Source organism: Amblyomma americanum, chromosome 1, assembly GCF_052857255.1.
Source record: "Amblyomma americanum isolate KBUSLIRL-KWMA chromosome 1, ASM5285725v1, whole genome shotgun sequence".
Lineage (NCBI taxonomy): Eukaryota > Metazoa > Arthropoda > Arachnida > Ixodida > Ixodidae > Amblyomma > Amblyomma americanum.
This window is the reverse complement of record NC_135497.1, coordinates 404,197,909-404,212,816: the sequence shown is the minus strand read 5'-3', so window position 1 is coordinate 404,212,816 and position 14,908 is coordinate 404,197,909. Positions and strand designations below refer to the sequence as shown.

Sequence of the window (14,908 nt, the reverse complement as noted above, 5' to 3'; positions counted from 1 at the left end):
TGAAAGTTGCGAGTTCCCGACCGAGTCTTGGCCGCAGAAACTTCTGACCCTTCTTCCATGTGAGGCGGCCCAAGTACTCGCTCATCTGGCAAAAGAAGAGGCGGCAGACTATACTAAAGTAAAGGCAGCACTCCTAAAAAAGTATCGCCAGTCCGCCGAGGCCTTTCGGCGCCGCTTCAGGGAAGCCAGAAAACAGCCTAACCAGTCATTTCCGGATTTTGCGTATAACCTTAAGGCAGACATGAAGGAATGGCTAAAGGGAGAACAGGCTTACGGAACTCACGATAAAATAATAGAGGTGATCTGCCTGGAGCAGTTTTTTGGCTCTTTGAGGGAAGACATGCGCGTGTGCGTGCAGGACAGGCCGGGAAATAAAACCCTAGAAAGTGCAGCAGAGCTGGCCGAAGAGTTCCATGCCAAGCGCGTAGCAGAGAGTGCGCGTGCCCCCGTAAGCCCCAAAGTAGAAAAAAATTTCCACGGATCCAGACAGGAGGGGCAGCAAGCCGCAACTGGGAGCGGAACGAGGGCCACAAAGCAGAATCAAGCAACCCCACAAAGGGGGCGACCGAAAAAGAGAGGGATAAGGCTTTTGAAACCAAAAAGAAACCAGTGTGTTTCCGTTGTCACGAGCCCGGTCACTTCGCCCGCGCTTACAGGAAGCAGGAAATCGTTCTCTCCTTGGTGGAGGCGGGCGATGAGAACATGCGCCTGCTAGAGCCATACCTGAAAGACATGCAGGTTAATGGAAAACCGTGCCGGGTTCTGGGGGACTCCGCGGCCACCATGGATGTAATCCAACCCACGTACGTGAACGCAGCTGATTTTACTGGGGAATGTGCATGGATTAGGCAGGTGGCCGAAGAGAATAGCGCATGCTTGCCGATCGCACGAGTTAGAATAGAGGGCCCGTTTGGCGTTCTGGAAACGGAGGCAGCGGTATCACGGAATCTGCCGGAAAAATTTCCGTACCTCTTTTCAAATCGGTCGGAGCAGATGCTCCAGGAAGAGGGTCGTAGTTTCGGCGATCGAACCGTCCAGGCGCTCACTCGTGCGAAGGCTCGCGAGATTGCAGCTGAAGTAAATCGTAGGAAGAACGAAGGCTCTCCCACGACGGGTCAGGCAGGGGCAAACCCAGGAGGCGATTCTTCTGAGACGAGCGGAAAGGCTCGCGACAGGAACAGATGCGACGCCGAGTGCAAGGAACCAGTCTCTCAGCCGCAGGGCGACTCAGTGGGGGTCGGGTCAAATGTCGTGCAGCCACGCCTGGAACCCTTTTTGGATCTGGCTAAAGTCGATAGAGACATGATTGCAGCCGAGCAGGCGGCAGACGTTACACTTCAAGATTTATCCAGCCGGACAAGTGAAGAAAGTGTAGCAACAAAAAACATTACGATCCGTAACAGTTTCGGGCTCTTGTATCGATATTACAAGGACTCAAAGGGGGTCCAATTTGATCAGCTCGTGGTGCCGCAGAAATACCGCGCAGGCATCCTTAAATTGTGCCATGGGGCGGGGGGGGGGGGGGGGGGGTTGGTCTTGCCATCTTGGAGTGAAGAAAACTAAAGCTAGGCTTCTACAGGAGTTTCATTGGCCTGGCTGCTTCAGGGATGTCGAGCAGTTTGTAAAGTCCTGCGAAACCTGTCAGCGTGTCGGAAAGCCAGGGGATTTGAGGAATGCTCCGATGAAGCTAGTGCACGTGATTAGCGAACCCTTCCGTCGTTTGGTGGTGGACGTAGTCGGTCCTCTACCAGTGACTCAGTCGGGCTACCGCTACACACTAACTATGATCTGTCCGGCGACCAAGTTCCCCGAGGCAGTTCCGCTCAAGGAGGTGAACTCGGTGGGCATTGTTGACGGGTTGTTGTCGACATTTTCACGCGTTGGCTTTCCGGCTGAGTTACAAATCGATCAATGAAGCGTCTTCACGAGCGCACTGACTACTACATTCCTGGAAAAATGTGGAATACGCATAGTTCATAGCTCGGACAGACACCCTCAGAGTAACAGCGTCGAAGCGTGGCATTCGGTTTTGAAGCGCGTGCTAAGAGCTATGTGCTATGAGCATCATAAGGACTGGGAAGCTTGCCTGCCAGCAACGATGTTCGCGCTCCGCTCGGTGCCGCATGAGGCCACGGGCTTCAGTCCGGCGGAGCTGGTGTACGGGCGATCGCTGAGATCCCCCCTTCGGATGTTAAGAGAGGCCTGGGAGGGAACCGGCGACGACCCTACCTTGGTGGAGTATGTGCTGAGCTTGCTTGATCGGCTTCACTCGTGTCAGGAGATGGTAGCGAACAACATAAATTCCGCTCAGCAAATAGCAAAGCGGTACTATGACCGAACTGCGTGCCAGCATACGTTTGCTGTAGGTGACAAAGTGTTGATTTTAGCTACTTCACGGGCAAACAAACTCGCTGTTCAGTGGGAAGGGCCTGCCGAAGTAGTTGAAAAGCTATCCGACGTTAACTATGTGGTTAGGATGGCAGGCCAGAGAAAGGAAACGAGAGTTTAGCACTCGAATCTCATGAAACCTTACCGGGAAGGCGAAGCCATTGTCCACCTTGCACTAATTGTACCAGAAGAAGTGGAAACCGAATTTGTGTTTCCAGGGGGTGAGAACGAATCACAACCCTTCAAAAACCTGCTCGAGAGGATTCGGGCGGAGGAGAGCGTGAGTGCAGAGAAACGGGGAAACCTGCAGCGACTGCTGGGTGAGTTCCAGGCTGTTTTTTCTGACCAGCCACGGAGAACGGATCTCATAGAACACGACATTGAGCTGACATCGGACGAAGCGATTCGCTCTAGGCCCTACCGAGTCTCTCCGCGGCAGAAGGAAATTTTAGCTTTTGAAATAGAACGGATGCTAGAGATGGGGATTATAGTTCCTTCAGACAGTGAATATACCTCTCCCCTCATGCTGGTGCAGGTGCCTGGCAAGGACCCGAGACCTTGCATTCATTACCGCCGGCTAAATGCTATAACACGCGACCAGCTGTACCCAGTTCCTAATTTGGAGGAAAGAGCCGAGACGGTTGGCCGGGCTACCTATGTGTCAACCCTTGACTTAACGCGGGGATACTGGCAAGTGCCCCTGGCAGAAAGAGCGAGCCGTTACGCGTCGTTTATCTCACCCATGGGTACCTTCCGACCGCTCGTGATGAGCTTTGGGCTAAAAAACGCCCCCTTTTGCTTTTCCCGCTTAATAGATCGTGTTCTCAGGGGGACGGAAGACTTTGCGCTTCCTTACCTCGACGACATAGCGGTTTTCTCGCACAGCTGGGAGGAACATTTGCGTCATTTGCGGGAAGTATTGACCCGGGTGCAGAACTCCGGCCTCATGATCAGGGCTGAGAAGTGCCAGATTGGAAAAGCTGAGGTAGAATACTTAGGGCATGCTATCGGAGGGAGAGCCCGAAGGCCGCTGGACGCAAAGGTGCAAGCCATTCAGGAGTACCGCCGACCTGTGACTAAGACCGATATCCGAGCATTTCTAGGTCTAACCGGATATTATCAGAACTATATCCCCAGCTACTCGGAAATCGCTAGTCCGCTGACGGACAGTCTAAGAAAGGCAGAGCCAGTTCGGGTGATTTGGGACGATGCTAAGGAGAGCTCGTTTAGGACCTTAAAGGCGGCATTAATGGGGCAACCTGTGCTAAGAGCCCCCGTGTATGACCGCCCCTTCATCCTTCAGTGCGATGCTAGCGACAGGGGCATGGGAGCAGTGTTAAGCCAGCACGACGATCTCGGAGCAGAGCATCCCGTTTTGTTTGTGAGCCGAAAATTGACCGCAAGGGAGCAGGCTTACAGCGCATCTGAGAAAAAATGTGCTTGTTTGGTCTGGGCCACCCAGAGACCGAGGTACTACCTGGCAGGTTCGAGATTCACCATAGAAACTGATCACTGTCCCTTAACCCGGCTTAGAAATATGTCGCCAAAGAATGGCAGATTCTTGCGCTGGAGTCTAGCGCTTCAAGAGCACAACTTTGAGATCCGCTACCGAAAAGGGCGGGAAAACGGGAATGCCGACGGTCTCAGTCGTAGCTTTCCTGCATAATCTGGCGTAAAATGCCCTAATGCTTGAGAAAAGCTAACGTATCATTTTTGGTTTTGTTTTGTTTTTTTGTTGCTTCTCCGTACCTACCTCATTGCCGAAAAAAAATGGTTTCTTACCAAATTTCAGACGCATGTCTTTTGCGAAAAAAGGAAAAACAAAGGAACTAGTTTTGGTTCAGCAGACTTCCGGGCGTGAGCTGTTGGCGAGGGTTAAGTCATCCAAAATTTGCAGCCATATTGCTCCGTATTAAAGACCTGGCAATGTTCTGAGGCTGGCCGCGTGCGGCCTAGCCGGAGGTAGGGGCTGAACTCAGATCTGATCGCTAATGCTCCGTTGAGGACCCTTGCCAGCTGTGCAGGTCAAGTGGACTGACTACTACGAGGCCGACTGGGACGCTGACGCCCATTCGTGGTGCACCGACCAGCTGCAACCACTTCGTGGCGTCTTCTTGGCGGCGGACGGATTGTTGTGATCGGAGGCCCCGACAGCGGGAACAGACGAGCCCGGCAGGCGCCATCGAACTATGTTTGACCAAAGGTGCTGTCGTCCTGAGCAGAGGATTAGGAACGGCTCCTGGCGACGGTGAGCTGTGACGAAAGGCCTCTCATACCTTCGTCCGGAGTATGGAATGCGGCATTTCTCCCGAACTGCGTCCTCACGTGGACCGGCAGAAAGACCCGAACAAAGGCGCCGGACCCGCCTCGCTCGCTTGCACCTGCGCGGCCAGACAAAACTTGGGCGGACACGGCTGATTCATCTTACCCTCTGGAATTCACTGGGACAGTCAGGACGCATCTTTCCACGGAGGGGATCACCGCCTGCAAAGCCAACGACCTTATGCACCTGGTCAACCCGTCGGAAACAGCATTCCAGGACCTCAAGGCGCCAGGATTCCTTATCGCCTGTGCACGTGTTTGTGAGGGCGGAGCGGTCACGAGGTTAGGGCGGAGACTATGAAGAGCGTGTCTGCCCATTGGACGCTTGATCTGCCACCGGTTTCCCTAGCTAGGTGCCTAGGGAATATCCACTGTATTTAAGCCGCAATTTGGCTGGTTTCACGGCACTTCATCTCTGACTTTTGGTCTCCCTGCTTCTGTTGTAAATATGTAAATAAACCTTCAAGTTCACCAACCCTCCTGAAGGCTTCCCTCCGTCGTCTGCAGAGTTCATCGTCATGCGGTGAAGACCTCGGTCCCGATACCCAAGCATATCAGGGCATGCTTTGTGAGTGGTGGCCATAGGGTAAGTGAATAAAAATTGCTGCTGAGGGTGGGATATGCATATAGATGAGATAGGTGCATTTGAGGCATGGGAGTGTGACCACTTTCTAGTTGGTGAGTTCGGCATGTGGATGACTTGTCCCTTCTGGTGTAGGTTGAGGGCGTGGAGGCAAGGGGAGTTATGTTCTGTATAGGGTGCTTGCGTATGTATGGAAGCGTGAAGAGCAGTTGTAGTAATGCTTTTTATAAATTTAAGAGCCTTGCTTAGCTGCCTTGATTTTGCCTGCGGGTGGGGGCAGCAGTAATTGAGCAAAGTGCGTAGCGAACACTTCATAAGGAATTACATTTGAAAATGTGGTGGTATTGATGTGGGGGCATGAAGGTTTGAATTGTTTTTGTAATCCAGTATGATATACGTGTAGCTAGTGCTCAAACTTATGCTTCCTGACGAAATGTGGAATCATATTTTTGATAGATAGTGTGATGACAGATTGAGGTAAGGGAGATCAAACTATGATTTAAAAAAAATTTTAACGTGCGAATAACTCAAGCATTTTAATCATCTGGCCTCGTTTGAACTCCCTCAAGAGAATTAGCAAGGTGAATGTAATCTGTATTGTTGAGTATTTTAAATGAAGCTATACGAGCAATCTAAGTCTGTAATTTTGGATATTGTATGGCATTCAACAGTACTTGTGGCTTCTCAAAAATTACATCCAACAACTAAGTACCAGTAGTGTTTGACCAAATGTTTATTTTGCCCTTTTCATTTTTTGGTGTCATTTGAACCATTTGCAGGTGCAGCTCGGGAATGGTATCCACCTGAGTGCAGACGTGTGGGCGGCACTGATGATGCAGACCCCAGACGCTGCATTTTGCAAGCGCCACGCTGTTGCTTTGTGGGGTGTAGAGGTGCTTCCAAAACGCAGCGTCGTTGGGAAGCAGAGCAATAAAGATATTGCAAAGGGCAAGACGATGGTGCATCCGCCTCTTTCAGCTATGAAGTTGGTAGGAATGTCCTGTGAGTAGATGCAGCAGTCTGTTATGGTTATCTTTGTTTTTGTTCTGCAGCTGTAGGATGATGAACATTCTAGACATAAAACATGCAGCACAAAAGTACAATGTGTGTCAATGACAAACAGGAGTGCTGAGACCCGAGCAGCGAAACGATAAGATTTCAATCAAAATTGATGAGATAATAGTGCACTTTATTCCTACTTCTGTGGTATAAAGTGATGCGTGGAATTGTTATTTCACCTGGTCTATAAAATTTTTCTATTAGTTAAAATTTACATGATATTGTGTTCGCTTTTCATTTGTTCACTGGTGTACATAACATTATATATTAAAGCTCAATTTTGTAGCCTATTAGAGTGTAACAAATTTATCACAGGTACTCTGCTTTGCACTTTTGTTTCACATACATTTCTGGTCAGTCTAAGTGCGAAATATAAACCTGTTCATTTTCTCTTGTGATGCAGCCACTACTGTTACTAAATATAGAAAGAGGCTAAATGCTGCCATAAATATTATGCACATAGTCCGGAATGTGTCTTCAGCATTGAGGTTTGTCATTTACTTGGTTTATTTTTTTTGTTTAGCTGCCTTTGCTCACTTCTTCAAGGAGAAAGGGTGCCCCGAGGAGGAGCTTGGAAAACGCCACAAGCAGCTTGTGCGATACTTGGCACAAAAGTGTGCTGATCTGCGGCGCTAATGAGGTACGGTTCATACCAGGGGTTCTCCAACTGGCTTCTGCAGAACCCCCTCGCCTCCAGAGCCCCAGTTGTTCTCGTCAGGAACAACAGGTGCTCTGTCCTGGTTTCCTCTCGTGTTGTCTGGTTTTGGCAGTTTCCAACCTTTATTATGTCCTTGGAGTGCTCTGTGGGGTTCCTCAAGCATCTATGCCTATGCATACCTCGTCCAACACCTTTTCTTTACGCACTTAATATTGGAGCTGGATATACTGCGGCTACTTTTAGCCAACTTTTACTATACAACCCAATCTTAATTGGTTGTAGCCATCTTTTTGAAGACCTGTGCACCGCATACCCCTTTTTATTGCTTACATGCGAGGCAGAAAGGAGTGAATGCCAAGATACGGGGTGGCGGGGGTGTTCCTAAACACATTTTAGAAACCATTAGGGTGAATTTAAGTATGCATCTTGTTGGCATGTAATGTTTTGCCTGGGGGTATGCAAGCATGTTCATTTGTGTGTGCTTTAAATAATGCAACATGGAAAGGTATTTTGGGCTTCGAAACACTCGCAGTATTGATTTCTGGAGCAGCTCAAGTGATTTTTTTTTTGAGCAACCGACGTTTCTGCTCCTTCAGGACTGACTGGATTTGGAAGAAGGGACGTGTTGCTTTTTAACCTACTTGCAAACTATGTTTGGGGGTTCATCGTGCGAGTCACTTGAATCAGTGTCTATGTCCCCAAAAGACCAATCCGTCCCCAGAGAGGGGCGACTGCCCTGTGAGATGAGTTTTTGTGTGAACAGTGCCTCACCATGGGGAAGCGAGGGGCAAGCTTTGTGATGTAGTGCAGATCAGGCACATATGCTGGTGATTTACGTTTCAAAAAGTGTTTTGCACTTTGCTCTCAGTCATAGCGCCAAAAATGGTTGCTATGCCGATGAAGCCTTTGAGGAAAATTCTCTGTTTTGCCGATGTAGCAGGCAGGAGAGTCAGCACAGGGTTTTTTTTTGTAGACGATGCCGGATGGTCGTTCCTTTGGTGCACGGTGTTTCGAGTAAGGCATGAAGCGCTTAAGGGTTGGCAATATGTGACGAATCTGTATTCCTTGCTAAAGAAATAGGCGGGCCAGCATTTCACTTGCACCTTTGTCGTATGGGCTGGTGATGTGGGCTGTTTTGATGACCTGGATGCTCTCCTGTGGTCTTCGTTTTATTGGTCAGCTCACTATATCTGTGCTCGTTATAATGTGGTTTGACTTTATTAGCACTAGTACATGTGTTGTAGCAATAGTTATTGTGTGTACCCAGCAACTGAATTTACTTATCAAATCTTATGTCATATGCAGGCTCACAAGATGAATTCAACGCAGCGTAACCATCATCATGAAATAAATCATCGAATGCTAAGTAGCTCCGTCCATGCGTGTTGTCCTTTCGGTGCTAAGGCAGTTCTGAGGCTGCCTTTTGCATGTTTTACTAAACCATATGTCTGCTGCAGCACAGTGCACAAAGAGAAAAGTTCCCCATAAATTTAAGGGCCTTCTTTATCACATTGGTATAGAAGAAAATGCAAAAGCATTTAGGTTTAGAGTTTGGAAGTTTTAGTGGTCCTCAGATCTTCAAATTTGGCAGCGCTCTATGATAAGTCGAGACTGGTGGTCACAAGGTGTTGATGACGTCACAGCCCTCTCAATCGAATTCATAGGTTGTGGGGAGTCGTCGCACCACTGCTGGCACAGTGGTGCAGTGGTTGAGCAGTGCGCCAGTGCCTAGGTAGGTGGCTCAGCCACCAGTGCGGCTTGCGGGAACCAGGTTGATCTTCCTGAGCTTCCATTAAGGCTCATGTGTAGCCCCATGATAGGTTAAAGTGCGAATTGCATTGCTTTTATTTGAATTACTTTCATTGCCATGTATCATGGGGGAAGGTAGCTCACAACGCACAGTGGACATGAGGTTGGGATGATGTCGCAGTGTCATGTGACTTCTTTCGACCGCCTGAGGAATTTTGTGACAGAGAAACCGAAATTGTTTTGTGAGAACAACCTAAATGCTATCGTTTTAATATGCATGGCATAACAGCACTGACTGCAAGGTGATAGGAGGGTGAGAGACAGTGTGCAACAGGATTTTGTGGGCTACATACTGCTGCAAATGACACTACTACAAACTACCCAGCTCGGCAAGCAACAATACGACAAGCAACAATACGACAAGCAACAACACGACAAACAACAACACGACAAACAACAACACGACAAACTACAACACGACAAACAACAACACAAAAACAACAACACAACAAACAACAACACAATACTTCAAACTACAGAAGATTACAAGACAACAAGGTCCTATTATACGTCAGGTTTGTTTCTAGTATTTTTTTTTTGTTTTTTTTACTGGGAAGGCTTGCCCCTGCTTTGTCTACTTGTGCAAGGATCTTTTTACATGTGGAGTTTTCATCATACACAATAGCTGATAAGTGGTTGTTCGTGCTTGTTGGTCTGTGATCTTGGTTAAGCAATGCAGTGCACATAAATGAGGACAAACGAAGAAGCGGACATGACATGCGCTGACTACGAACACATTTATGCAGAGAAGAGTGCAGCTTTTTTAATGCCATCCAAGACCCACGTGACCTGTTAAAACAGCAAGCTTGGGAAAGAGAGAAAGACGGAAAGGCAAGGAGGTTAACTAGTTAGCGCTCGGTATGCTACCCTACACGTGGGATGGGAACGGAGGGAGAGATAGAAAAGGGAGAGAACAAAGGGATATGATCACTTTTATACATGTCCATTGGCCGTTACTTGCAAGGTTCACAGGACACACACTGATTGTTCACAATCTTGCACTCAGTCCTGAGTCCTTCAAGAACTCTAAAAGTGCCTTCAAAGCTGTCCTCTGCGATGAAGGCTTACTCCAAGGACCCAGAATCTTGGCTTCAGTAAGGGGCTGAGGATCTAAACTGCGGAGTGTTGCAGCCAGGAGTGCACGCTCACGCTGAAGAAGGTGTTCTATTGTTTCGTCGCACCAACACATCTCACACGCAGGAGAGTCTGCCATTGCGATTAAGAGGCAGTAGGCATTTGTGAACGCCACTCCCAGCTACAGGCGACACAACAGCGTAGCTTTTAGCGTCATGGTTCTCTACTATCAACTCCACATGCCGTCTGCACCACCTAGACCGCTTACTCCGACTCAGTCCTGCGTCCGGCCTCTAACGCTGCGATGCAAGCTTGGGAAAACTATTTTACAAAAAATTCACATCATTGCACAGAACACCAAGAAGCACTGCGAGGCGACACGTCACCCCTGAGCCAAAGGGAAAGCTAGAACAAAACCAGGAAGAACCAAACGACATCAGAAGCAAAGATAAGACAATGGCTATAGACATCTAAGGAACAAGAAGCAACTGAATTGAACAAAAAGACTCAAAACAAAACAAACTTAGTCAGAAGTCGAAGAAAGCAGTATTCCAAATGCCCATCGCAGAACAATACAAAACGCGATGCAAAAGTTGTGTAAACAAGGCCACCGGGCCTTGTTGGCATTTATAGCCAGAACCGGCCTGCATATGTACCTGTAACACTCTTATGGAGATGGGCATATTTGCACAATGAAAAAAAAAGTTACTCAATGCATGGCGGAGTCAAAGATAAAAAGTTGTAAAGAAGAATACTAAAGTAGAGACGACATTACAATCGTTAAAAAAACTTAACTCTTTGTCTGAAAGTAAAACTGAAGGAGTGCTGACGCTTTGGTCTGCTGCTTTCGCAATCAGCTGTGCATCAATAATGAACCTTTAGATTTCAGTCCTCGCCCATGCTTTGATAACCGTGCTTCAGTAGAATGGTTCACACTCTTTGCAAATCTGGCAATGGTGGTCTAAATGCCCGCCGCTTAATAAAGCTACTCTTTTCTCTGAATAAATGTGTTGGTGGTCAGAGCCTGTCCTCTCAATTTCGTCGTTTGTGCTCGTTTTTGCCGCGCTGCAGTCTTTAAGCTGACAAGTATTTGCTACGACCTCCTTTCCATGCTTTACAGGTGCACAGTGCACTCTAGAGGGTAGTGTCTGGTACTGGCAATAAAATAAAAGGGATAATAGGAAGGGATTCGGCTGTAGACTGTTTTCACGGGCAAAGAGGAGAGCTGCGATGCACCTGGGGAGGTATCTTAGCTCCTCTTGCTGGCTTGTGCAGTAGCAAAGCGGAGAGCTCAGCGTAAGCTATGGTGGGTTTAAAAGCAGTCTAGTCAGACTTAAAGAATATGTAAAGAACATGAAAACAATGTCAGCAATGTAGTGATCTCCGGGCATCTGGCCATGCATTGCAAGAAATGCAAAATTAAGAACGACATCCACGAAAATAACTGCACTCTCGACTTTAATCGTTGTGTCACCTTAGACAGAGGACGAAATAGGCTGTCCCGGGAAATCATAGAAGCAATTGACCTAGCAGTCGAGATACAGTGTGCCAATGATTAATGTATAAGCACACCTTCCCTCTAGCTTTCTAGGAAGGAGTTAGGATTCCTGGGTGGCATGGAAAATGCTTAATTCCTTTTCCACATGCCCAATCATGGTTGGGTGTTTTAATGGTCTCCTGTTTCTCTAATGGCCTTGAACCCCCTGCCCGCCCCCTCCATTCCTTTTTTTGCCTTTTTTATCGTTATTTTTTTCTCTTTTTGTGCCTCTACGATTTTAACTTTTATCCGGTGTTTGGGCACGTGTTTTATTGTTTTTACGTCCTTTAAATTTTTACCTGTCACAGCCCTTTATATTTTCGGTTTTAGTACTTTTTGCTTCAGTTTTATGCCCTTATTTATAATCTTTATAATTTGTGACGTGATCACACTGCTTCCCATTGACCACGCAGCAATCCACATTTTTCCACTTCTTCCTACTGCCTATTTACAGATCTTGTTATGAAACAAAATTTCAGTTAGCACCTATGTGCATCTTTCTTATGTCCTTGATTGACGCGTTTTCTTTCAGTATGGTATTCATGACCGGACCACTAACTATTTGTATATGGCACATCTCTAACATGGCAGCCCCCAGGCGGAAATGATTGTGCGTATAATGAAATTTCATTTGGAAGTCGGCACTTCTTCGTTGTGTCCATTTTGTATCTTCTATACTTGCCGCGTTAGGAACAGGTTGGTAATAGGCTGCAATTTCACATGCGGCCTGCAGTTGTAATGTGTACTGTAACACAAAAATTCTGTCTTTATTTTGAAAATTGTGACAAAGACGACGAAGCTGGCAGCAGCATGGGAAGGAGCACTCGCGCTAGGCCAGCTGCCATTAAATCACCTCATTGCCATCAGTCAACTTGTCCCATTTTTCGGCTGGCCGTCCTGTAACCATATTTCAGCCCAGCAGCCACCTGATAGGCATGGTCTGAAGCCAATAACAAACAACTTTACTCCTGAATTAAGTCTTTTGTGATAACTTTACTATGTGTACAGATGTGCCATGAATACTTCTTAATTTGCAGTGGGCATTTTGGAATGCGGATGATGAAAGGAGCCTTGCAGGGCACATTGACCTGATGAAGAAAGAAATCTGCATGGCAGGTGGAAATGCCTTGATCAGACAGTCAATGGATAAAGCTTTCCAGATTCGGAGGCAATAAATCAAGAAGCAACCAGGTTTAGAAGAGCTACCTGATATCTACCCAGCCCTACCCACCGAGCGAGAGGTAGGTGCAACATATTTTTTGATTGCATGTATGTGCTGCTAGGTACAATTAAGCGGCAGCTCCATCTTACATTTTACTGTGCTTTAATTGCTATGCTATGATTTTTTTACTGTGACGTTAGAAAATATAGAAGTGCAGCTGTTTAGAGCAAAATAAGTTGAAAATGCCATGTTTCGCATTTTCAGAGTCATTGTGCTAGGACGGAACAAAGACTAAGTTTTGATAAGTATAGAGACCACACTACAATGACAGGGCTCCACATGTATACTTAAAATAAAGCCAGGCAAAGGAAATAACCATGACAAACATCTTTCCTATATCAAATTTAAGTTCACAGTTTAATCTGTTTACAGTGTCTTTATTTGTTTTTCATTTTTGGAATTAATCTTAAATTTGGTTTAGTGATTTGTTTTCAGCACCTGCTTACTTTCTTGCTTTGGTTTCTGTATGCATGCTACGCCATGTCATTATGAGGTGGTCGCTGTTCTTATTGAACTTTTTTTTTATTTCACCCGTAGTGCATTGCCTGCAATAATGGGAAAGAACATGCCAATTTTTCTGTGCTTCACCTCGTACTGCCATGTCTTTTTTTTCCTTGGCTTTTTGATGTTGTTTCTTTTAAACCTAGTTTAACAGCTGCTGTGTGTGTACGTGCATATTCTATATGCAAGACTGAACTGAAAACACGTACCTTGGCGCCAGCAAGCGCCTCTGTAACCTGTCCTGGTTGATTCTACAGCTTTTTCGTGCCTTTCAGTATTTCTACATTAGTATGCTCATATAACCCAAGCGAAATAAAAAGCCTGCTGTTTCAGAATAGCTGTATCTGCAGAACCATTTTTTATGAACTAGAACTCTTTCATGACTGAGATGCAAACACCAGCTCTTGTCTCTGCATGCACTAATCATTTTCATTATGATTGTATTTTTATTGCTGTGCTTTGCATGGTGGAACTGAGCTCGGTAGTTAAAGAGGAAAGCTGGAATACAAGTGCAGTTCAAGTGGCTATTCAGTAATGTTTCAAGAACAACATCTAATCTGAGGAAATGCTGAACTATGGCCTCTCATTTGTCTTTTTCAGCTCCACAACGAGTTCCAGAGACTATAGTGATTGCAAAGCAAAAAATTCCCGAAGTCGTGGAAAAATATGGAGAGAGAATTTTGGCTTTAGCTTGCAGAAAGAAGCATGCAGTGCAAGACTTCACCAATGCGTGTGAGTTTTTCACGTGGTCTGAATATCTAATTAACATTAGGAAAAATATAAAATTACCCATGATGCCAGTTCCTCCACTGAGGTTGTTGTCATAGTGTACTGAGCATTTAATAGCATCAATCTTTCAGTGGTAGTCTTGAAAGCTTCAGTGTTCAGAATGCATCTAATCTCATATATTAAACACATTCGTGAGGTTACTGGGCAAACAGAACAATAGGTTGATATTTGGCTCACTGGCCTACTAGACTTTTTGAATTGACATTGTTATTGTCTGAAACGGAGCGGTACTCTCACTGAAACCCCTGTCAGTACGTCCAGTGAGCAAATTAGAGCCTGTTCAAATTAAAGTCTTCTGAATCAACCATAGGCATCTAGCTGCACTTATGCCCAGGAAAAATATTTTGAAAGGTGCAGTCTCTTAAAAGCTGCACGTACAGACACTTCTGTTTTATTTTCACAGGCTGGCATCCCATATCAAATCTACTTGTCACACCCTTCTACATGTGGAGCTGTGCTTTTCAGCGTCAAACAAATCTGCATGCACTAACTCTCTTTATCACTAGCTTTTTATTGAAAAAGCATGTTACCAAAAGTTGTTGCATAGATGCCCTTGCGCCATAAAAATTCATCATCATCATCATCGTCCTGCCATATCTTTTTTCGTTGACTTTTCGACGTTTGTCGTTTCTTTTAAACCTAATTTAACAGCTGCCGTGTACGGGCATATTCTATATGCAAGACTGAACTAAAAACACGTACCTTGGTGCCAGCGAGGGCCTATGTAACCTGTCCTTGTTGATCCTACAACTTTTTCGTACCTTTCGGTATTCGTACAACAGTATGCTCCTATAACGAAAGCGAAATAAAAAAGCCTCCTGTTTCAGAATAGCTGTATCGGGAGAACCATTTTTTACGAACTAGAACTCTTTCATGGTTGAGACGCAAGCACTGGCTCCTGTCTCTGCATGCACTAATTATTTGCATTATGATTGAATTTTAATTGCTGTGCTTTGCGTGATGGAA

General features: G+C 46.2%; 1 protein-coding gene across 1 annotated transcript in view; it reads left to right on the top strand.

The window, feature by feature from the left end:
• The window catches only part of LOC144123983 (uncharacterized), a 76,988-nt gene extending 68,619 nt beyond the window's left edge, over window positions 1–8,369 (top strand). Inside the window, exons 7-9 of the mRNA XM_077656678.1 lie at window positions 6,073–6,295; window positions 6,876–6,992; window positions 8,316–8,369. Of these exons, the coding sequence (XP_077512804.1) occupies window positions 6,073–6,295; window positions 6,876–6,988 (336 nt within the window). The 3' untranslated portion in view covers window positions 6,989–6,992; window positions 8,316–8,369. The remainder of the gene's footprint in view (window positions 1–6,072; window positions 6,296–6,875; window positions 6,993–8,315) is intronic.
• Window positions 8,370–14,908: the final 6,539 nt, after the last annotated feature.